The sequence below is a fragment of the Filicampus tigris genome, chromosome 8 (assembly GCF_054856515.1).
Source record: "Filicampus tigris isolate MCC_2025a chromosome 8, RoL_Ftig_1.0, whole genome shotgun sequence".
Classification (NCBI taxonomy): Eukaryota; Metazoa; Chordata; class Actinopteri; order Syngnathiformes; family Syngnathidae; genus Filicampus; species Filicampus tigris.
In genome coordinates this window covers 18,488,638-18,512,451 of record NC_141224.1, presented here as the reverse complement: position 1 = coordinate 18,512,451, position 23,814 = coordinate 18,488,638, and the positions used below count along the sequence as shown (strand labels likewise).

The window sequence follows — 23,814 nt, the reverse complement described above, 5'->3', positions numbered from 1 at the left end:
CGGTTTTTATTGCATTATTTCACAATAAAATAATTATTGCAAAATAACGCAAGGTTATTTTAAGAGGAAACAAAAACTTCCACTTCCGGGTTGTTTAAATGTGTATTGACGCTGGTAGAGATTTTTACAGTCTAAAGATGTCTCACACAAGGACTACTTCGCATGCAAAGGGATAAGGTACTAAATGTTAACAGCTAGTTAACAAAATAAAATTGCTATCCCGGATTACACACACAAGACAGGCTGGGTGTGTTTCTGTCAGTCAGTGAAATGGCGTCCTGATTCCTGTGGCATAATCCATGGTATTACATGTGTTGAACCACTAGGGCAGAATATGCCAGTGTAATGTCTGCAGGGAACACACATGAAAAGTGTTGTGCAGGCAATTAATGAAGGCGGCTCTGTGGTGTCGCAGAAGAGAACAGTGGTCTTCTTGCTTTTTAAAAGAACAACACGTTTAGTCGGTACTTGACCCGGTTAGGGACGAATAGTGGACGGATGAAAACCCACTTCCATCCTTGCTTAGTCCGTCCTTTTTAAAAGACTTCTCATCATCTGTCTGTCCGTCTACAAACACTTGAAACATGAAGTGGTGATAGTAGTAATTCAGCCACGGTTCAGATCAATTGATTTTTTACGCACGGTTATGACGTGACGTCATCGTTAGTGATGTCTCCAGGAAATGAGATGGAAAAGATTCGCCTCGTAATTCCCCCCAAATACTGCATTTATTTCTACCTCCTACCGAATCGCTTCACTGGAGAAATGCCCCGACACGGACCACATTTACTTCTGTAAACAATACGTCGTGAGTGATGTCATCTCTTCTTCTGCGCATGCGGGTCACTTTGGTGACGCATGTGTTCATACAGCAGACAAGACTAAGGTTGCATTTATAATGTCATATGAAGGCTTACACAAAAAAATAGGATTTTTTCCCAAAAATCCCAATCGAGCATTAAGACCTGCGGTGTGAACCTACCTGACCATGCAAGTTGTGATCCTTGAAGGTCTTAGATTTAATTTATTTTTCCACATTATGTATCTGTTTTCCCAACACTAAGGGTTTTGCCCTGGGTATTGGTCACCATCACTTTTTATTACAATTATTGTTATGGATGATTTGGGAGACACATTCTACAAACACTTGACACTTGAGCATGTTGAGAGGAAATACCACTCAAAGGATAATTGGTCAGGACAGTCTTTTAGAGACCTTTAATAATCAAATCAAATAACTCCTCAAGGAAGATGACCAAGGCCGCTGCTCCGCTGACAGTAGGTGATAACTGTCACCGATCGACTCGGCTGATTCGTGCTGCAGTGCGGACGAGGCGAAGGGACAAACGGTGACCATATATGCTCAGCGCCTTTTTTAATTCAAATGATCCTATCCTCCTGGGAGCCTGTCCCAGCTGTCTTCCGGCAGTAGGCTGGTGATACCCTGAACTGGTTCCCATCAATCGCAGGGCACACAGAGACAAACAAACATTCACACTCACAATCACACCTAGGGGCAATTTAGAATGTCCAATCAACCTACCATGCATGTTTTTGGAATGTGGGAGGAAACCCAACCCGGCACTGGGGAGAACATGCAAACTCAACACAGGAAAGCCGGAGCTGGATTCGAACCCACAACCTCTGCAAAGGCTGTATGTGTGCCTAAAACATTACAATGATGGCCGAACATCAACATTATATCAATGTATTTCGTGAAAAAAAGGATCTGCGCCAATCACAAAGAATACAGTCTTTGTAGTAATGGGCCGTGAGTTAGAGACTATTTTTTGGTGATATTTGATGTTCCCTGCATATTATATGGAACCACATCTTTACTTTTAATTTGAACGTATATTTCTTGGTCTCATTGACTATCCACTTGCAACCCCCCCAAAATTACTAGTATTTTACTTTAATTTTTAGTTTTTATTTTGTTGTTTTTTTACATTATTAAAAGTAATATTTTTAAAGTCTCTAGCGTGAAACTCTTGAATGTCATTGCGTAGTCTGTAAACATTGTAGGTGGCCTGTTGCTTTAAATATTGTGAAGTAAAGAATTGTGGGTAATGTGTCTCCTTTCCTTGCATAAAGGTTGGTTAGAAGTAACTTTATCTAAAGGTGGCTTAAAGATTACATCCCCACACCTTTTCTTAGCCTTTTTTGAATTCAAATGATCCTATCCTCAAGTCTTTCCAGGTCATCTCGCTCCAAAAGGATAGGAAAGGGAGTTTCTTGGCAAAAACAAGACGGCCCAATCTGATCTTCATGCAGGTGCCAGGTGATTCCAGCTTCCACAAGGGGTACTTCGTTTGACACAACTGCGTTTTTGCTACGTTTTGAATTTATTTTCCCTGCTGAATAATTTATTCTTCATCACCAGTGCCTCCAGACGGCAAGCTACTGAGCCCCTTATCCAGCTTTGTTTCACAAGTCCCTCCATTCCCCAGCGCATCCAAAGAAGCCCCTTGCCTGGCCATCTCCTTCCCTGCTTCACCCAGAAACTCAACTTATTCGGTACCTGCCTTGCATCGGCCCTGGATTCTGCGATCACTACCTCAACTCTTGCCATCTGCCTCCTAGAGTCAACCGTAACAATCTAATCTCCAAATGTTTGATGCGACCCGTTCTATGTGGCCCAACACTGATACAATAACAAAGTAAAACAATTATTGGGATAATAAAGTGGCTCCTTTGGAACCCCACCCCCAGCCTCCGTTCAAGTTCCAATCACAGCGCTGTTAAAAGGCTAAAGGTGCACAACCGCTTCACACAACCTGTTGACAAGCCACCCAGGAAACACTTGAGGCACGGACATGGAGAAAGATGCTCGACCCAACTGGGACAATCCCTTGCAGTTCCTATTGGCCTGTGTTTCTTATGCCATTGGACTGGGGAACGTTTGGCGATTCCCATACCTGTGCCAGATGCACGGGGGAGGTGAGACTTGACGACGTCATCTTTGTCCTTTTTGTCATTGTGGCCTGTTGCGTGTTGAGGAAGTACTGGCACGTTTTCTTAACCCTAAAATTCGAATGTCCGTATAATAATTACAAGCTCTCTATTATTTTTTATTCAACACCTGCTGCCTTAAAGTAGCAGTTAAAAAAAATAGGCACACAAAATATTGATTTGCTCATAAAGCTCATTACAATATTTGACAACGACAATTAAAAAGGGATGACATGAGAATGTGCTCATGAAACTGAGCAGTGAGACGTCAGTGTTGGTTGCCAAATATTGATTGTTTCCATGTTCTGAAATATTTTTTCTTCTTCTGAATGGATTATTTTTAATCAACACTAATATGCTGGTGCTGAACTGAAAATATTTAAATAGTATTACAATACATTCTTATCCTTGCAGACAGAACCTGTGATGTGGCTTATCTCATTTTAAATTGTGGGAGAATAAACCTCACTGGTGTTCGATTTAGCATGTCCGCCTCATAGTTCAGAGGTCGTGGGTTCGATTCCGACCCCGGCCTTGCTGTGTGGAGTTTGCATGTTCTCCCCGTGCCTGCATGGGTTTTCTCCGGGACTCCGGTTTCCTCCCACATTCCAAAATCATGCATGGTAGGTTAATTGGTCACTCTAAATTGCCCCTAGGTGTGATTGTGAGTGCGGATGTTTGTTTGTCCCTGTGTGCCCTGCGATTGGCTGGCAACCAGTTCAGGGTGTGCCCCGCCCACTGAACGAAAACAGCAGGGATGGGCTTGAGCACGACCCTCGACCCTTGTGAGGATAAGCGGATTGGATAGTGAATGGGTGGATGGATGGATGGATGGATGGATGGATGGATAAACCTCACTGTTGAAGTAAAGTGAAAGAGGAAATTCAAAATTTGAAACCCAACCAAAATCATTCTACTGTACTATATCACCTGACTAAACTAGTCTTTTTTTTTTTAATTAAAAGCTTTTTCAGAGTTAAAAGGTTTTTCTTTTTTTTTTTTTATTAGATTAATTATAATTTAATATAAATATAATTATCAGTTTGCGTTATTATATTACTTTTATTTGCTTACTGGGAGAAAATGGTTCTTCTGCCTCATTGTGAGGTGTGCGTTGAATTAAGCTGAATAACTAAATGAGGTCCTTTTGCCCAACTACTGTTGGGTCACAAAAGCAGAAAAAAACATTAGACCCCATAAGACCAAATTAATTAATAAAAACTTTACCTGTTGACATCAATATTCCAAACCCTCTGAGTAAAAATTGCAGACAGACTCAATGTTGTTGTCCTTTTAGACCAATAAATCAAACACATTCATGTGTCAACAGTCAACACACACACGGAGGATTGATGTCCATCAGTTTGGATTTGATGACTATACTAGGGGTGGGCGGATCGATTCAAATATCGATATTATCGACACTAAGCAGGTACTTGGATCGGATCGATACTATTGTCCTGGGCTAGATACTTCGCTCAAAACGCAGCTTCTCCCCCCCTCTCTCTCTCGCCCAGCGCCTCCTGCTACTCTCTGGGGCCTTGTCTACAAGTAGCCAGGGTTTTTTAACAACCGTATATCCCCCCGCCTGCGTTGGAATACACATTAAAAAAACGCATTGACACGAAACCGCGGAAGTGCATTTCCAAATGCATGTCAAGCCTCTGGGTGGCAGTAGTTAACCAAATACTGTACATTCAGAAGGAACTTCCGTCCTTTGACGTCACTTCTACGAAACCAAAAACACGGCGCCAAACTCGTTCGGGAGAACCGACAAGAGATCAGAATTGCTTTTAAGTAAATAAGTAAGCAGAAAGCGCATAGAGAATGACTATAACCAATGCACCGCCGTAAGAATCCATGTTGTCTCGCATGAAAACACAAGTCGCGCAATGACGTCAAATCATTGTTGTCGCACGGTGACGACGTAAATCTCCGGGTGTAACCATCCGCAGCAAAATGCTAATCCGGAGATATCCAAAGATATCCGCAAATCTCCACTGCGGCTGGAGTTTTGCGTTTTCAATTAAAAAACTCTGGGGACGTGTGGATGATAGGGCTAACCGCAGGCTTATATCCGGCGTTTTCAAAAACGGCGGCTACGTGTAGACAGGGCCTGCATCTCTGCCTGAGTGAGTGACTCAGGCACACTTTTAGCCCCTCCCTGGCAGAGAGGGCGACGGGAGAATGAGAGAGCGGCCGGAATTTAAAGCAATATAGAGCCGAACAAGAAGCGGAGCGCGATATGGACTTTTTTTTTTTTTACAACAACAGAAAAGGACAGTGCCAAGTGTGATTTGTGTAATAAAGTACTCCGCTACTGTGGTAACACCACGAATTTACACAAACATGAAAAAAGCTCACCCTACAGAGAGCAACGAGCTGCAAGCGAAGTTGAGGGAGGAGGAGGAGTGGGGAGATCCCCAAGCCAGAACACCCCCGCGGACACAGAGACAACGTACTCTGGCAGAGGCTTTTCAGCCAAAAAAATCAACAATAGTTGTTGTAGTATAAGTAATTTTTATAGTGTTAGCGGTTTTTACATTGTATTGTTTACTCTATTTGCACTTTCTGACTTTATTTTCCAAATATTGTGCAATGGAAGGTATTATAGTTGTCAACTTGACATTGATATTTTTCTATTTTCGTTACATTGTTGCTTTTTTTAGTTTGACTCTCTTGACTTTTGTTCTGAAACAGTTGTAGAAGAAGTATTTTTTTTCTACTGTTAAAGGTTTTTACATTGTATTGTTTACACTATTTGAACTACTGACTTTATTTTCAAAACATTTTGCAATGAGATGTATTTTAGTTGTCATGTTGACATTGTTAATTGTATTACTATTTTCGTTACATTGCTGCTTTTTTTGGTTTGACTCTCTTGACTTTTGTTCTGAAAAAGTTGTTGTAGTAGAAGTATTTTATTTTTTATACTGTTAAAGTTTGCATTGTAGTTATTTGACAAAAAATAAAACTATATATATATATATATATATATATAAACATAATAAACAAACTCAAGGGGGATCATAACAATTCCAAGCAAAAAGTATCGGTATCGGCCGATACTACCCTGTATTTACTTGGTATCGGATCGATACCAAAATCCCCAGTATCGCCCACCCCTAGAATATACAGACTAACGCACTTGGAATAATATCAGGTTTGTAGGTTGTAAAAGTTCCAAATAAATCCTTACCAGATTGCAAGTCGATAGAAAGTTGAAGCAGGCTCTAAACCTCAATAACATGTCATAAACTTTAAGGGCGAGCCATGGAGTGACAGTACACATGAATGAGCTCTGTATAGTGTGCAGCCTCCCACCTGTAAAAGCAGCACACAACAGAGTTAGGCGATAAGACTTCATGACACAACTTAAGTGATACACAAACATAACAAGAGCAGCATGAAATTGAAGACAAAAATAATACCACCTGTGAAACTAATACATTCTATTTCACGCCAGTGATACATCCAAAGCTACATTGACAAAGCTATTTGTTATATAATGTGTGTGCGCATGCGCGCATGTGTGTGTGTTTGTTTGTGTGTCTATGTAATACAATTGTAAGGTCATGTCACACTGCTTCTCCATCCAAAATATCCCAAATACGTTGAGAGACTAGATGGAGCCATTTTCATTCACTTGGAGAAATGTGTTCTGTTTTGTTACAGTAGAAATGAGCATTTGACAACACTTTCATTGATTTATTATTTATTATTATTGTAAAATTAACAAGTGAATCAATTATTTTTCTCAAATGCTATCTTTAACGGGATGGGAAATTCTTTGAAGTCATTGTTCTGAACTCCTGTTTCAATTCATGTGTTGTATAACACCAACTTGTCATGGCTGATTTCAGGTTGCTCTTGAGCGCAAACTGAAAGTTGAGAGAGAATCAACGATTGTACTCATTGTAGAAGTGTGCTCCTTTTTCCTAAATTGCTTGTGAAGATCTGATGAACCAATTAATTGCAGTCCCATAGACAACTGTAATCCCACAAACAGTTTTTCTCAAAACGTTTTACACCAAGTACCACCTAAAAAATGACTAGTGCTTCAAGTACCACCATATTGACCAAAATTAGAATACAGTAGCATAGCAGGTGAATTTGTTCATGCATACAGAGCTGGACACTTTACCCTTTTTTGCCGGTTCATCCTGTGTCCTCCTTCCACGACCTGGGTACCCTTCCATCCTCGTCCCTCCGACCTTATTCATAAAAATTACCATCCTCCAACCCCGTCCGTCCTCATCCTTTTAAAGCGGTTCCGTCCTTACATTCCGTCTGTCCGCCCCTCCGCTGCCGCCCCCCCCCCAAAAAAGAAAGAAAAGCGTCCATGATATTATTTCAAGATCATTAGCTGGCTAATTTCCTATGCATGTCCACTTACCAGCTGGGAGTATCATGAGTGGCAGAGCTGGGCATTTTACTAAAGATTTGATGTCCGTTATTCATCATGCGTCTGCAGCGTGTGTACCAGGGGCGGAGCCAGTTTCACAGACAGACAGTTTGACATACTTTTTATTTTTTTGTAAATTATTATTAAATCATTTTTGAATTGAGTTTTGTTGTGTCTTTTTATTTCATTGAATATTAAGAATGGCATAATTGTGGTTGTTTAAGGAAGATCTGAACTTCATATTAATTTGTCATTTTATTTGAATGTACTTTGTATCGGGACTGGAGGATTGTTCTCCGTGAGAGAAATATTCAGGCCCACCCTGATTTTTCAGACCCACCCATTAGCCACGTTCTGGCTCCACCCCTGGTGGGACCCTTCCGTCGTCCATTATTTGCCTTCTTTTCCGGGGGAAAAAAATAGCACCCGTCCATAGGCTGGTCCGCCTTTAATTTCAAAAGGCTCTCCATTGGCGAGTGCGACACATAGGCGGAACACCCAGCTCTGCACTTTTGGACTACTGTACTGTACTGACTACTGAACAGATGTGGGTAATCCAGGTCCAGAAAGTAAAAACCCTGCCACAGTTTGGTTTTAGCCACAGGTGCTTCTAATAAACTGAGCTCAATTACCTGCCGGTTGAGTAGAAGCACCTGTGGCTAAAGCCAAACTGTGGCAGGGTTTTTACTTTCTGGACCTGGATTACCCACCTCTGCTACTGAATGTTGTCAAAGAAAAAAAAAAGTGGAGGAGTTCAAGTATCTTGGGGTCTTGTTCATGAATGAGGGTGAGTGAAAACTGATGGAGTGATCGAAAAATTATGTCACTCTGTTGGAGTCATTTATAGTGCAGTGAATGTACTTGCAGTGAATGCACAACAACAAATTTTCATGTCATGCATGATGTAAAGTTTATGGCAAGTAATACACACATACTCCACAATACTTTGTTTAACAAACACATTTGGGAAAGAACCCACCCTTAATACAAAATGGCTTGGGACAGAAAGATGACCGCAATATCTTTATCATTATTACTGGTAGTTTTCCAACTAATAACATTTTCTGTGGCAGTGACATGTCAAAGAGTCTTTGTATCTGACACACATGTCACTGATTTTCACTGTATGTATCATAGGTGGGTATCACTCTAGTCACATGAGTTATTTGTAGCTATTATGAGTTAGTTGTTTATTATGTCAAAGTTCTCAAGAATGAAAGGTTTATTGAAGGGCTACATGTGGTAGAGCGGTAGTAGCTCATCTGCAAAGATCTGAGCTTGGGAACTTACAGTATTACCTTAAAAAATAAAAGGAACCTGTGGAAGCTAGAGTACATGATACTAAATTGTATTTTTTTCTTCATAATGTATACAGAGCCAAGTAAAGACTGTATTTAATTGGTCTTTGCTCCAACAGGGGGTTTCTTGATTCCATATCTGCTGATGCTGTTTATTGAGGGTGTGCCCTTATTCTACATGGAGCTTGCCATTGGTCAAAAGATGCGCTTGGGAAGCATTGGGGCCTGGTCAGCCATTAACCCATATTTGGGAGGAGTGGGTAAGTACTTGAAACAAACATACAAACAAATAACTAACTGTAAATTACTAAATAAATAACTGCATAACCTATGCCCAGCCCCTCCAACCACCTCCCCATCCGTTTGACGGATCTCAACCAATGCACAGATGTGAAAAAAAGGGGGGGGGGGGGAAGTTGCGGGAGACATTCAGGGGGGCATCACTAGGTTTTAGGGAAAGAGGAGGCTAAGTCCCCAGGAGATGTAGAGAATGTGAATGAATCCAGTGCGTGAGCACAACATTTCACAAGCAGCTAACGAAGACTGAGACTACTGCTTAAAAGATTAACGTCAACAGATTAGATGTGTAGTGTTGTTTGAGTCAGACATGATTTTGGCTCACAACACATCGTTTGCTCCAAAATGTTTTTGAAGTTGCTCTTTACACTTTATAACAATTACTTTCCTAAATACATTTTCAAGTAATACAAGTCTTATATGATGCAACTTGTCTGAAATGTTTCATATTTCCTATCCACATTGAATTGAATAATATGATTTCTAGACAGTGTGCATCACAAATGACTTAATTCTGACATTCTGCTGTTCGGCAGGAGCTAACTAATAATCAGAGGTGGACTTTCCATCAGTACTAAAAGAAAGTTTGTCAATCCGTCACTGGCGGACGCCCCTTTTGCTGGCGAATAACAGAAAACTGATGAACTAAGCACTGATGGAAGTGAGTTTTCGTCCGTCAATGTAATCAACCGGGTCAGTACTGACGCAGCTTCTCAGTCCATCACTGATGGACTCCACTTTCGCTGGCAACTGCCGGAAACACACGCCGCCTGTTGTGCCTGTATTTGTCCGTGGGGGTGAATATAATATCCCGGGGTTGCTTTGAGTGCATTGACTAAATATGCAAACGCTTTGTGGTTCCGTACAGTAGGTGTACCTCCTTGAAAAATCCTCACGTTTAAAAGAAATCATCTTAATCTTAAATCTCTCATTTCAGGTCTTGCTAGTGTTGTAGCATCCGTGTATGTTTGCCTCTACTACAACGTCATCAATGCATGGAGTTTCTGGTACCTCTTTAATTCACTTCAAGTGAGCTCCTAAATAACTTACTGGATATAACTACACTCTGTATGAAATTCTGAGCTCATGAAGTCCTCGAGACTAACCTTTCACTGATTTGCATTCACAGTCAGTCCTGCCCTGGTCAGATTGCCCCGTTAATTCCAACCTGACCGGACCTGAAGAAGAGTGCCAAAAGTCTTCTTCAACCCAGTACTTCTTTTTTAGAGAAACACTGGACATTTCTTCTTCGATTGAGGAGAATGGAGGCATCCATACAGGTCAGGCTTTGTGTCTCCTGATGGCCTGGGTGATTACCTACCTCTTCATAATCCGTGGAGTGAAGTCATCTGGGAAGGTACAAGTTTGCACGTGTGCCTCAAGCAAAAGTGTAACATTAAGATAACTATTGTAAACAAACAAAAATTGCTCCGCCTTTGATAAGAACTGAGGACAGGAATGAATAAATATGACTCCTCTTCATTTTTCACCAGTGTATAGTCTTGTTTTTTCACATTCTTATTCTGTTCACACACCAGTTGAGGCTGGTCCTCTTGGAATATCTGTTTCATAGAAGCCCCAACACAACACCAAAAGAGTGCAGAATTACTTCTCCAAAGGATTTACAGGATGAACATTTTGTTATTTAAGTGGCTTGGATAATGGATGGACTCTGTCTGCAGGTGGTTTACTTCACTTCCACATTTCCTTATGTGGTCCTCATTATCTACCTCATCAGGGGTTTGACTCTTCCTGGTGCCATCCACGGCATCAAGTACATGTTCACCCCCAAGGTAAGGCTGGCTTAATCAGGCCATTATTACATGATATGAAGACAAACAAAAAATATCAGTACAGTGTTGAAGGTGCGTCACATACTGTTGTCATATATGTTTCTAGTACGGCCAAGGAGAATATCCAACTTGTGTCCAAATGTGTTATGCACATGTTGACCCTTATGTTTACATGCTTTTAGATGGAAGAACTGGCCAACCCCACTGCATGGATAAATGCTGCCACTCAGATTTTTTTTTCTCTGGGTTTGGGATTAGGGTGGCTCATAGCCTTTTCCAGCTACAATCAGTACAACAATAATTTTGAGGGACAGGTCATCATTGTCACCCTCATCAACAGTGGAACCTCCATCTTTGCTTCCATCATCACCTTTTCCATCTATGGGTTTAAAGCCACGGTTAACTATGAGAACTGCCTGGAGAGGTGAGTGCACAGTATGTTTTGCTCATCAATGTGTATGATAGATGACAGTCTAGGACAGTTACATGGTTAAAAACAAAGATGACTACACTAACCGTAAGGATATCAAAATGCTGAGTTTTTTTTTTTTTTTTGCCAATATTGTCAACATCTGTCGGTGCTCGAGTCCAAATCCGTATGGCGGAGGTCGCAGAGATTTAAATAATGTCATCTAAATTGAAAAAAAAATGTGGTCCAAATGAAAAAATTACATTTGGTGCCTTGTTGTAAATTTACATTACATCAAAGTAAAAAAAATATATAAAAATACCGGTAACCACTAACCATAAATATAAATGAAAAAGTTCATTTGAAAGGAACAAACTAATATTTTTAAACAATTTGTCCGAAATATAACCAGTCGGGGTTCTTGTGCGCATTCATGCTCTTGTCCGCTTCAGCTTGTGAAAGTGGTGGAGCAATCGCCACGGTATTTTTGATTTTGTGGAGGTGATCGTGATGAGATCACGTTTTATGTCAATAAATCCAAACTATTGTGCAGAACGCTTTTATACTTTCACGGGTTGAAGTGGACATGAGTAGTAATGTGCATTTGCATTTTGGTGGCGATCGCTCACCATTTTAGACAACAGAACTGACAAAGCGAGCAATATTACCACGCATGCCTTCCTCGTGTGACGTAGACCGCTGAGACCGAAAACATAACATAAGCCAGGGGCGGGGAAATTTGTCGTAAACGTAATCACAAAAAAAGACCTTAAATCACTACAGAGTCTTTTGAGGTGGGCATTTTAGTACTGATGTCATTTTTACATGCAAACCTATTATGTAAGTGCCAATGTTAAGCTCACCCAAGTGTCCCTTTAATGTCAAAAGAGGATAACATAGGACTGTTTTCTCTTCCAGGACACGCATATTACTGCTAAATACCTTTAATTTGGCAGAGGACACTATCAACATGAACAATGTGTTTGACTGGATTAAAACACTCAATGCAACTTACCCGGAGCAGTTTGCTGAAATTGGCAATAAACTGGAAGTCTGTGACCTAAATGATGAACTAGACACAGTACGTTCTTTAACATTCTACTCACAATAAATGCTTCTTTGTTTTTCTTAAAGCATGGTTAGTACTTGATATAGATAGGAGTTGAACCAACCAACAACTGCCGATCAAACTCTTAGAGCTACACTTTTCATTCTTGGTGGAAATACTCAACAGTTAATTTTTCACACCTAATGTCTGTACGCATGCTCCTGTCTTTAATTAAAATACATACATTGATGAATGCCACCGTCCGCTTGAGAAGTAAAGGAACTGCAAACAAATGAGTTAAAAAAAAGAAGGTGGATGCGTTTTTTTTTAAACAATTGATGTAGTGTGGACAGAAATGTTTGCCTCCACGGAAAAGGGGAAATATTCGGTTTTAAAAATGCCCAGCTATTTGTAGACAAGGCCTGACCAACTAGTCTTGACAGATTTCAGTGATACAGGTGTTACAGTATCTTCATAATAATAATGACAATTTATTAGTGTTGATATCCCTGTGGTGAAACATAGTGAACATTAATGGCAGGGACGTACCGGGACCAAAATTCAGTTTGGGAATATTCTTCGATGGCCAGCGGTGGGGGTGGTTTTGGCCGCTAGCTGTCACGCGCCAAAAACTATTCGTTGACATGTTGCGGATGGTCGCTGTCACGCGCCTAAACGTAATCAATGACCGGGGAGACAGGGGTCGTACAGTGAACGTCACACTACGAAAGTTAATCGACGACTGGGCCGGGGTGGACCGTCACGCAGTTCGATCGGCCCGGAAATATACTGGGAAACTCAGTACATTTTCCCGAAATTCCTGATGGCCAGCACCTGAGTAATGGTCAAAGCAAAATGTGGAATTTCACATCTTTACATACAGGTACAGGTCCTTGTTTGAGCACTTCAAAGCTGACATTGCTTTGACAAATGTGACCTAAATGATTAGAATAATGTGGATAATTTAAAGTTGAATCACTTTAAAGAGGAAGTTAACCCAAACATTTTTTTCCAGAATATGTTCTATGATGGCCCACTCGTTGAGACAAGGCCTTTTGATTAATATTGCGTTTGTGGAATAAGAGTTAATCCACCCGTTTTTAGCCATCTCTGGGGGCGGCCATTTTGTCACTTCTGTCGACTGCAAATGACATCACAACTACCCAGGGGTCAGGTAACAAACCAATCACAGCTCACCTGTTTTTTAAAGCTGAGCCATGATTGGTTAATTGTTACCTGAGTCCTGCGCAACTCTGATGTCATTTTCAGTCGACCGAAGTGACAAAATGGCTGCACCTTGAGATGGCTAAAAATGGGTGCTCATATTCCACAAACTCAATATTAATCAGAATGATTTGTTTCAAATAGTGGGCTTGCATAGAACATATTCTTGAAAAAAAATGTTTGGGTTGTGTTCCCCTATGAAGTTGGGTTGGATTTTGGCCATGTTTCTGTTGCCTATGCCACATACACAGATCCGCTACGCTAATCAAACATTCAATTTGGTGACTTCGTGAGGAAGTTCTTAGCACAAGTGAAAATAATGTTTGTTGATTTGCTGAACAAAACCTATGCTAGAGATATCCAATCCAAGCATTTTTATGCTATTTACCCTTTACCACTTGTTTCTTGATTAGGCTAAAGTCCATCTTAATACTTAATCTTCTGCAGGGCCAAATCAAAGTAGATCTGAGTCATAAACTCTTATCAACTCACTTTTTTCTCTCTCTCATCTGTTTCAGGCAGTAGAAGGGGTTGGTCTTGCTTTCATTCTGTACAGTGACGCCATCCAAAACATGCCCCTGTCTCAGTTATGGTCAGTGCTGTACTTCATCATGCTTCTGCTTCTGGGATTGGGCAGCATGCTGGGAAGCATGAGTGCCATCATCACCCCACTACAAGACTTTAAGATACTGTCTAAAGTTAGTGATGAGGTGTTAAACGGTAAGACTTGGTTGGATATTATTGTTGTTTTTTTTCATTTATTTAGTATTCAGGTTTGCGCTGCACAAAATAAAAAGATGGACAATATCAGTATCAGTCCTTATGTTATAAATGTGGGGACATTTCTTTACATAAACGTTTGTGTCAGGTCGAATAGTATAGTGGGCTAAATGTTTTTCTCTCGAGGTTCAAATCCAGCCTGCAAACCTTATTAGAAAGTTAATTTGGACTGCCCTTGTATTGTTTTGTAGGTACACCGTACACTTGGATTCAGGTTAGCCTGCAGTGTAATTGTCACATGATGAATACATTGCAGATGTGGACCCAAAAGTGAAGAGGAAACGGGTGATAAGAGTTGAGGTAGGGTTTAATAGTATGTGACCTGAGTCCGGGAGCGATTCAAGGCTGCAGCGAATAGAGTGCATTTTTTTTTTGGTGAAGCTGGGAAATAGATGGCGAGGTAAGGGACCCTTTGGATTTGCTGGGGAAATGTGGAACTCAAGGTGACAAGGCTGGACCAGGGGCTCAGCAGCTAGCCGTCAGGAAGCATTGCTGAGAAGAGCCAAAAAGTCAGACAGGGAAAGGACCAGGGGTGGAGCCTTGGGTGGACCTGGGTGTGCACAGACCCACCCATTTTGACAGACTGCCCGCCCAGTGAGATTCATGAAAAAAAAAAAAAAAATGTTATTACCGGTATTATTAAATAATTGTTTTAATTTGCCTTTTGTGTTTTATTTAAAAAAAAATAAGAATGGCATAATTGTGGTTGTCTAAGGAAGATCTGAACTTCATATTATTCAGTTTGTCATTTTATTTGACGGGACTGGAGGATTGTGCTCAGTGAGAGAAATATTCAGACCCACCCTGATTTTTCTAGGCCCACCCATTAGCCACGTTCTGGCTCCGCCCCTGGAAAGGACACTCGAAACACGTAGCATTGACCGAAGTACTACAGTAGTACTTGTGGAAGCTGGAATCATCTGCCACTTGCACATAGATCGGATTGACTCTGAAACCCAGTTGATTGATGATCATTTGCAGGTGTGAGTGAGTGTTATCTTGAAACTTCCCTGCCCAGCAAGAAACAACAACAACAAAAAACAACCAACAAATAATGTGGCACGGGAATAAAATAAAATAAAATAAAGTAAGCCAGTGTCTCATCACCTTCATTTTATATGATGGTTTTACACTTCAGTTCCTTAGTAATACTCTTAAATGTACTTGCGGGGAGCGTGCGAGGAAAAAGGGGTCGAGAACCCCTGTTTAATCCATATCAAGTTTTTTGTCTTGTTTTCTTTTCTTTTTGACTGTACTCTTGTCCTGTGAACATTATTTTGGAGTAAGTGTTCATGTTGTTGTACTACAGTATACCTAAACTATATTTTATCTACTATTCCTTTGTGTCCAACAGCTCGCAGGTGACATTTACTGTGTGCATACTACATCTTCATTAGAGCCCTCTCTCTCACATTACCGTTTTAGCTTTCAGTTGTCCTTTTTGTATATAGCTTGAAATAGAATTTCTGGTGGTCTGCCGCCATGTGTCAGTGAATGAATGGTAATCAGCTGAGATGCCCCAAACTTGAATGGTCCATCGCACTCCCAAAGTGTCCTTTCACTTGAGCTGTGCATTACCTTTGTGTTGTGTGTTTTCCTTGCAGGAATAATATGTCTAATCTTGCTGCTGCTTGGCCTGGCCTTTACCACCCCATCTGGAAATTACTGGTTTACCATCTTCAACGAATATGGAGCGTCTTTCTCCATGCTCTTTGTCGTCCTCATTGAGATTCTAACTGTCAGTTACATTTATGGAATTAAAAGGTTTGTATGTTAACATTGCTACTTTGCATTTTAGTAGCTACAATGTAACAATGACAATGTCATGCTTGCTGAAATGATCCTCTGCTCATTATAGGTTTGAAAAAGACATAGAAGACATGCTTGGCCACCGTCCGAACTGGTACTTGAAGATCATGTGGGTGATAATCAGTCCCCTTCTCCTAGTAGTCCTCTTCATCTTCTATATTGTCACCTATATCAGAGGAGGTACACCCACCTACCAAGCATGGGACAGGGAGCTGGTAAACTTTGTTTTTATTACTTCAATACTACAAACTATTAGAATCTTTAAATGTGTGCACGGAATTGTGTGTGTACATTTTTATTGTGTCATGCATTCAATAGCACAGCCAGCCCGAATGGCTTATAAACAGTCAAAATGACTGCACCGGGACCAAAACACAACAGACACTTGCGTCAAAAACAGTCTATCTTGTCTTCTTTTCCAAGCTTTAGAGATCAAATTTGCAATTACGTACATGTAAAGTGCGGACTGATTGCTGGATGAGCATCTTTAATTGCTTGCTGAAGGCTGACCACTAACTGCATGTACTGTATGTATCTGTTTGTTCAGGGAAAGACGGTGGTGACGGACTATCCTGTTTTTGGTCAAGTCTTCATTGCCATGCTGTTGGTGTCAGTAGTCAGCTGTGTTCCCCTCAGGGCTCTCCATGTGTACTACACAAAAAGGAAAAGTTCGAGTTCTACTTCTATCAAAGATAGGCAATCGGTCAGCACCATATCTGCTTAGTGCACCTACATTTGGATGATAAGCGCGCCTTTTGTATGACAGGCCTCCCAGGTATCATTTATCTCCCTTTGCTTACCGGTAATTCGATTCCATTTTATTGACGTGGTACAATTTCACAACAGTTTTCTCCAAGCACTTTACACGGGGTCACAGCGGCTCTAGAACCAAACTCCTCACCCCCGTGTGAGCAAGAAAAAAATCCCTCTGAGAAAGAAACCTCCAATTGAATTACTGGTATTTTCCTTTTTACTCCACATAAATATGCTGTAGCCGTAGTGTTGTTTGCAGCTCTGTAAGCAGGAATAGCAAGGGGAGGAATTTGAAAGTAATGGTTAGATAATGCAAACAGAGGAGAGGAAGAATTTAGAGATCTAGTCAACACTTAAACAGCAGCTGGAGCGTCTAATGACTTGCTGGAGCAACGTGTCAAAAAAAACGTTTTTCTCGTTCCACTGGAATTTTGTTGAAATTAATCAAAATGCACAATTGTCATTGGCGGTAACTGTGGTGAATGACGAAAATTTAAAGCTGAGCTAAACCATCTGGAAAGTTGGTGTTTTAAGTTTTATTTGTTAAAATTGTTTACTGCTAATGTTTTATCAATAACAGTGTATTATGTTATATTGATTTTTGTTTTACAGGCCCAACATCTGCTGTAGTATCATGTTTTTAAACAAACTATTTTATTGTTATAATATGAAATACATGAACCGGCAACAGTTCCATTGTTTAAGGCATGAGTAGGTATTGACAATATTACCTCATACGCGCTGAAATATGAAGTGTAAAATATGTACACAGTAAAGACAGCTGTGTCATCTGTTGAAACAGTCGAAGTATACAATATTCTTATCACATTATTCTTAATATTGCATACAATATTCAGATACAAATTGATATAAGGAAACTCCAATGCACGTCAACATTTGCATTGCACCCCCCACTCCCCAATTTAAAAAAAAAATAGGATTTCATGTAATACATTTTACAACCATGGATGACATAGCAACCAGGCTGCTTTATTGTTGTTGTCCCACAAAGTCCCAACAACTACGGACCATCCTAGAAGCGCACAGCTGTTCGTGAATTTCGTCGCCTTCTCCAAGAGCTTGATGCGGATGACTGCCGCTTGCATTGCGACAGGCAGACCTGCGCGCTCAGGTTGAGACCTGTTAGCTGGGATCGGCACCAGGATTGTCGATATGGACACCAACTGCGGAGAGCCTGTCTCCGCAAAGTGACTGTTTTATATCATTGGTTGGTGTGTCACAATTATTAAATATTAACCACATCTGGAGTAGGGTTGCCAACTCCCTGAAAAATAAATAAGGGACCTCATCGGCAGGGACGGCCGACCTGACTACCTTCAACTAGGGATGGGAGCATCGATTCCAAAATATCGATATCGACATTCGGATCCAAAGTGCTCAATTGTCAGTATCGATTCTCATGATAAAGTAATGATATTTGCAATGAGTTCATATATATATATATATATATATATATATATATATATATATATATATATATATATATATATATATATATATATATATATGTTTTAATCTATAATTTAGAATGTTGTATTGTCCAATCAGAATTTTCACTGTGTTGGCAAGGGCAAAGAGCTTTCTGCCTTGGCTTTGACTACTGCTCTTCATAAAAGAGAAAAATTATGTTTTTTACATTTTTTTCTATATTTATAGTAAAAGTGTAGTATAGTTAAACTGTCTGTACAGTAAAAATGATGCATATCTGTTTGAACTTGTAATAAATGTAAGGCTGTGTGTGTATTCTTTATCTATTATTCATCAATGTATTAATTTTACGTATTATTAATCTATTTAACGTACTTGTCAATCAATTGTACTTGTTTATTCCACACCAAAATCATTATATATTGTTTGTCCACTCAATGATGACATTCATTCCCATATTAACCTTGATCGGAGGGTTAAAAAAAAACAAATCACTCTTTACATACCATATCTATCTCTGGCGTTGCCAGGTGGAAAACAAATTTGTCATGCTGCGTTGTTGACTTCCACTATCTACTTTGGCAAAAGACATTACCTCGACCAATAAGATAAGCGGATTCTCTATCCTGATATGCAAGAGTGCGCTGTCACCTCATTGGTCACAGAACAGGGAAGGGCCTATGACCGTTACCGTAAACTGTCATATAAAGGGAACTTTTGTTCATTAATTCCATCAACATTTTACAGATTATTTTTTTACTCTGACGATTTTACAGGACAAAGTGTGTCCCTTTACAACTCAATACGGGACGCGTACTCACCCATCTAAATACGGGAAATTCCGTTTTTCAAGGGATGGATAGCAACAGGGGCTACAGTTCAGAGGTCGTGGGTTCGATCCCGGCTCCGGCCTCCCTGTGTGGAGTTTGCATGTTCTCCCCGTGCCTGCGTGGGTTTCCTCCGGGTACTCCGGTTTCCTCCCACATTCCAAAAACATGCATGGTAAGTTGATTGGACTGTCTAAATCGCCCCTAGGTGTGATTGTGAGTGCGGATGTTTGTCTCTGTGTGCCCTGCGATTGGCTGGCAACCAATTCAGGGTGTCCCCCGCCTACTGCCCAAAGACAGCTGGGATAGGCTCCAGCACACCCGCGACCCTTGTGAGGAGAAGCGGTATGGATAATGAATGAATGAATGAATGAATGAATGTTCCTAGCAAGTTCCACTCGTTGAGACACGGCATTCTGATTAATTTTGCGTTTGTGGAATATAAATTAAGCAGCAAAATGCACTCGTTTTTAGCCATTTCTGAGGGCGGCCATTTTGTCTTCTGTCGACTGAAAATGACAACACAACTGCTCACAATCATGGCTGACCTGTTTCCTGAATCTGAGCCGTAATTGGTCGTTGTGAGCAGTTATGATGTCATTTTCAGTCGACAGAAGACAAAATGGCCGCCCCCGGAGATGGCTAAAAACGAGTGGATTAACACTTATTCCGCAAATGCAGTATTTATCAGAATGCCCTGTTTCAACTAGTGGGCTTGCATAGAACATATTCTTGAAACAAAAATGTTTGCGTTGACTTCCCCTTTAAGGGTGCACATACGATAGTACATCCAGCCATCCATTATCTGTACCGCTTCTCCTCACAAGGGTCGCGGGGCGTGCTGGAGCCTATCCCAGCTGTCTTTGGGCAGTAGGCGGGGGACACCCTGAACTGGTTGCCAGCCAATCGCAGGGCACACAGAGACAAACATCCGCACTCACAATCACACCTAGGGGCAATTTAGAGTATCCAATCAACTTACCATGCATGTTTTTGGAATGTGGGAGGAAACCGGAGTGCCCGGAGAAAACCCACGCAGGCACGGGGAGAACATGCAAACTCCACACAGGGAGGCCGGAGCCGGGATCGAACCCACGACCTCTGAACTGTGAGGCGGACGTGCTAACCAGTCGACCACCGTGCCGCCCTACGATAGTACATAATCTAGCAACCCCTTTGTGGACAATTTGAACCATTTTCGTCAACCTTTTCTAGCAATTTCACACACAGACGTACACATGGACCCACAACATGAAACTCTCTTATAAATTTGTATGTGCGCACAGCCCAATGAGACCGGTATTCTGCCAAAATGTCCCACCCGTACGAAACTTCAAACCGGAGGTTGATTTGACAGCCTGTTCTGCCAAAATGCCTAAGCCTGAACCTAACCCAAACCCACAAGCGTACTGGGCATTGGTAGGCCGTCTCAATGGGTAGAAACGAATTTCAGAACACTGGTAGCAAGCGGCTAAAAGTGCAAAATGGGTGTGTGTGCGTTTTAAATGTCCACATCCTATCCCAGCTGTCTTTGGCAGTAGGCGGGGTACACTCTGAACTGGTTGCCAGCCAATCGCAGGGCACACAAACAACGAGACAAACAACCATTCACACTCCCAGTCACACCTTGGGATGATTAAGGGTGGACATTCGGACACAGCCCGTTTGAATTTGAAGGTGTTTCCAAACTTTTGATTGGCACTGTATATTGATACTATCGTATTCCATCTATCTATTCTATCTATCTGGGGAGGGAGGATCATGATAATCAGTTCTGATTGTGGTAACCACACATTCAATATAAAGGCCTAAAGCGCATTGTCAGCTTTATGACACGTTCACAATATCTTTACGATAATATCATAAAATATGAAAATATGAAATTTAATTATTTGATTTGGTGTCATTTAGCTTATACAAAATATTTAGTACAATCTTGGACTGGTGGAATGAATGAAAAAAAATATTTTGCCGTTCGACTTTGCAGGGGCAGATAAGACGCTGAAGAAACAGAAAGTTTAAAATGCCACTTGAGATTAGGCTCAGAAAGTCTGAGAGTTAGAGACCTGTTGGGTAAGCAGGCCCAGGTCAAACCTTTAACACACAAAGGAATTTCCCTCCTTTGAACGGTACACTAGTCATGACTCAAATGTTAGTGTTGAAGGAACACAATTTAACCCGAACATTTAAAAAAAGAGGTTATTTTTTATACTTGCTGCTGAGAGTGATTACAGGTTGTGTGTCCAAAGAGGCAAGGGGGAGGGTGACAGGGGATCTACATGCGATTGCAGAGGTTGGCATGTGTGTGTGTGTGTGTGTGTTATAGACGGATGCCAGGCTACACGACAAACTTCTTCCAATAAAAGACAAACAACCATTTGAGATCACATTGTTACCTATGATCAGTTTAGACAGGGCTGTCAAACTCATTGTTTTTCAGCGGTTACATAATAACCAGTAAAATCATGTCATCATTAATATAAATCAGCTGCTGTTTTCCCCTCACTGTGAATTGACATAATGGTGTAAGAAAAAAAGTAAAAATCTTGTACTGTACTAGATCTTGTGCAGTATACCATGTGCCTTTGTGCTTTTTGCCACACGGAGGCAGTAGAACCATTTACTGTACGGTGACAAATTATCCCTTGTTGAGAGGAATGCCAAGTGTATTTATTTTCTGTAAATGCATTACACTATGCCCCCCACAAAAAACTTCAAGTCAACAAGACTTCAAGGCTAGGAGGACACGGTTAAGGGGTTGGAGTTGTGGCTAATTAATCCTAATTTAGATTAGATAGATAGATAGATAGATAGATAGATAGATAGATAGATAGATAGATAGATAGATAGATAGATAGATAGATGGACGGACGGACGGACGGACAGACAGACAGTCTCAGTGAAAAGTTTGGAAACACCCTCTAAATCTTGTGGTTTTATGATATTTTTTAAAAAGTCCTGAATAGTGGCTAAATACTAAAGTCATTGAAAATTATGAAGGAATATTGAAGGAATTATTTGGTGAACAAAAAAGTTAACCAAAAGAGAATATGTTTGATAATGTAGTTCCTTATAGGCACCTTTTGCTCAGATAACAGCTCTCTACATCTTGGTATTTTCTCAGCCAGGGAGATGATATGGATGATGCTTTATAATCTGGAATGACTTTCATTTCACAGCTGTGCATTATCAAGAGTTAATAGCTTGAATTTTTTTACCTTTTAAAAGGGGTCAAGTCAAAAATTGTCTTTACAACAATATGTGGCCCCCCTAGTCTAAACACGGTAGTCTGATTAATATGGTGGTTGTGGAATATGAATTAAGCAACAAAATCCATCCATTTGAATCAATCTCACACTCTAACAACAGTTGGGTTAAAAATAACACAATTTGGGGTCAAAGAAGGACCAATCCACTACTTGAGTCAATATGACCCAACTTTCTGGGTTGTTTTCTGCAAGAAAATGGGTATTTTTGTACAAAGTAACCCCCAAAACTGGGCTGTTTTGTACAAAACAACGCAAGAAGGTGGGTCAATTTGTGGATTGGTCCATTTTTGACCCAAAATTGTGTTATTTTTAACCCGACTGTTTTTAGAGTGCAGGGGGCAGCCATTTTGTCACTTGCCATCGACTGAAAATGACATCACAGTTGCTTAGGGTGTGGGGGCCCCATGAAACATACTGTAAAGTGTCCAAATTTCCAGAGAAAAAAATGTAGTGCACTCAAAATTCCCCACAATGCACTTGGAAAAGTAGTGCGTCGATGGTCACTCAACGGGTTAAATTGCGAGCAGGAAGCGCGGGACTATGTGGTGAATGAGGGGTTAGAGGAAATGGATGGACATTCGGACACAGCCCGTTTGAATTTGAAGGTGTTTCAAAACTTTTGACCAGCACTGTACATTGGTACTATCGTATCCATCCAATTATTTTATCTATCTTGGGAGGGAGGATCTTGATAATCAGTTCTGATTGTGGTTAACACACATCCTTTTCTCAAGGACAATAAAGAAATAAGGAAACAATATCAAGGACTAAAGCGCATTGTCAGCTTTATGACATGTTTAATGTATCGCAGTATCTTTATGAGATGATCATGAGATATGAAATTCAAGCATTTGATTTGGTGTTATTTAGCGGAGATACAATTTACTGCAATGTTGAAATCGTGGAATGAATTTAAAAAAAATGTTTTAGCCGGTCCTCTTTGCGGGGGATGAAGATAAGACGCTGAAGAATTGGCAAATTTAAAATGCCACTTGAGATTAGCCTCAGAAAATCTGAGAGTTAGAGACCTGCTGGGTAAGTGGACCCAGCTGGGTCAAACCTTTGACTCACAAAGGAATTTCCCTCCTTTGAATGGTAAACTAGTCACGATTCAAAGTGACTGCAGGACATGTTAACCGAAGGCATGTTAACTGAGTCCAATACACAAATGCTACATATAGACTAAAGTATCCGGACACACTTTTAATCAGTTAAGTAATTAGGAGCTAGATGATGTTAACTGAAATAATTCCTAGGAGACCTGCATAATCTTAAAAAATCATATTTTCATATTCTTGCAAGGAGCAACAATAACCATACAGCAATCAGCATACACAATAGTTATTTGTCTCTGAGCTTTTCTTTTTTTGCATTTGAAAGTCATGCCCCATTATGAACCCCCACATAAACTACCCCCACAAACACAAACATTACTGAACAGTGTAATCAGTCAAACTCAAATACAGAATGTACAGTACTTGTCATGAGTTAAGTAAGAATG

The 23,814-nt window shown here is 40.6% G+C and overlaps 1 protein-coding gene across 1 annotated transcript; it reads left to right on the top strand.

Annotated features, from left to right (window-relative positions):
• The first annotated feature begins 2,807 nt into the window (after positions 1-2,807).
• On the top strand, positions 2,808-16,739 carry LOC147143969 (sodium- and chloride-dependent transporter XTRP3-like). The gene is made up of 11 exons (XM_086037671.1): positions 2,808-2,940; positions 8,775-8,915; positions 9,890-9,981; positions 10,082-10,309; positions 10,635-10,745; positions 10,928-11,169; positions 12,073-12,235; positions 13,945-14,146; positions 15,811-15,970; positions 16,065-16,230; positions 16,563-16,739. The coding sequence occupies exons 1-11, from the start codon at positions 2,817-2,819 to the stop codon at positions 16,737-16,739; spliced, it is 1,806 nt and encodes a 601-aa protein (XP_085893797.1). The 5' UTR covers positions 2,808-2,816.
• The last annotated feature ends 7,075 nt before the right edge of the window (positions 16,740-23,814 follow it).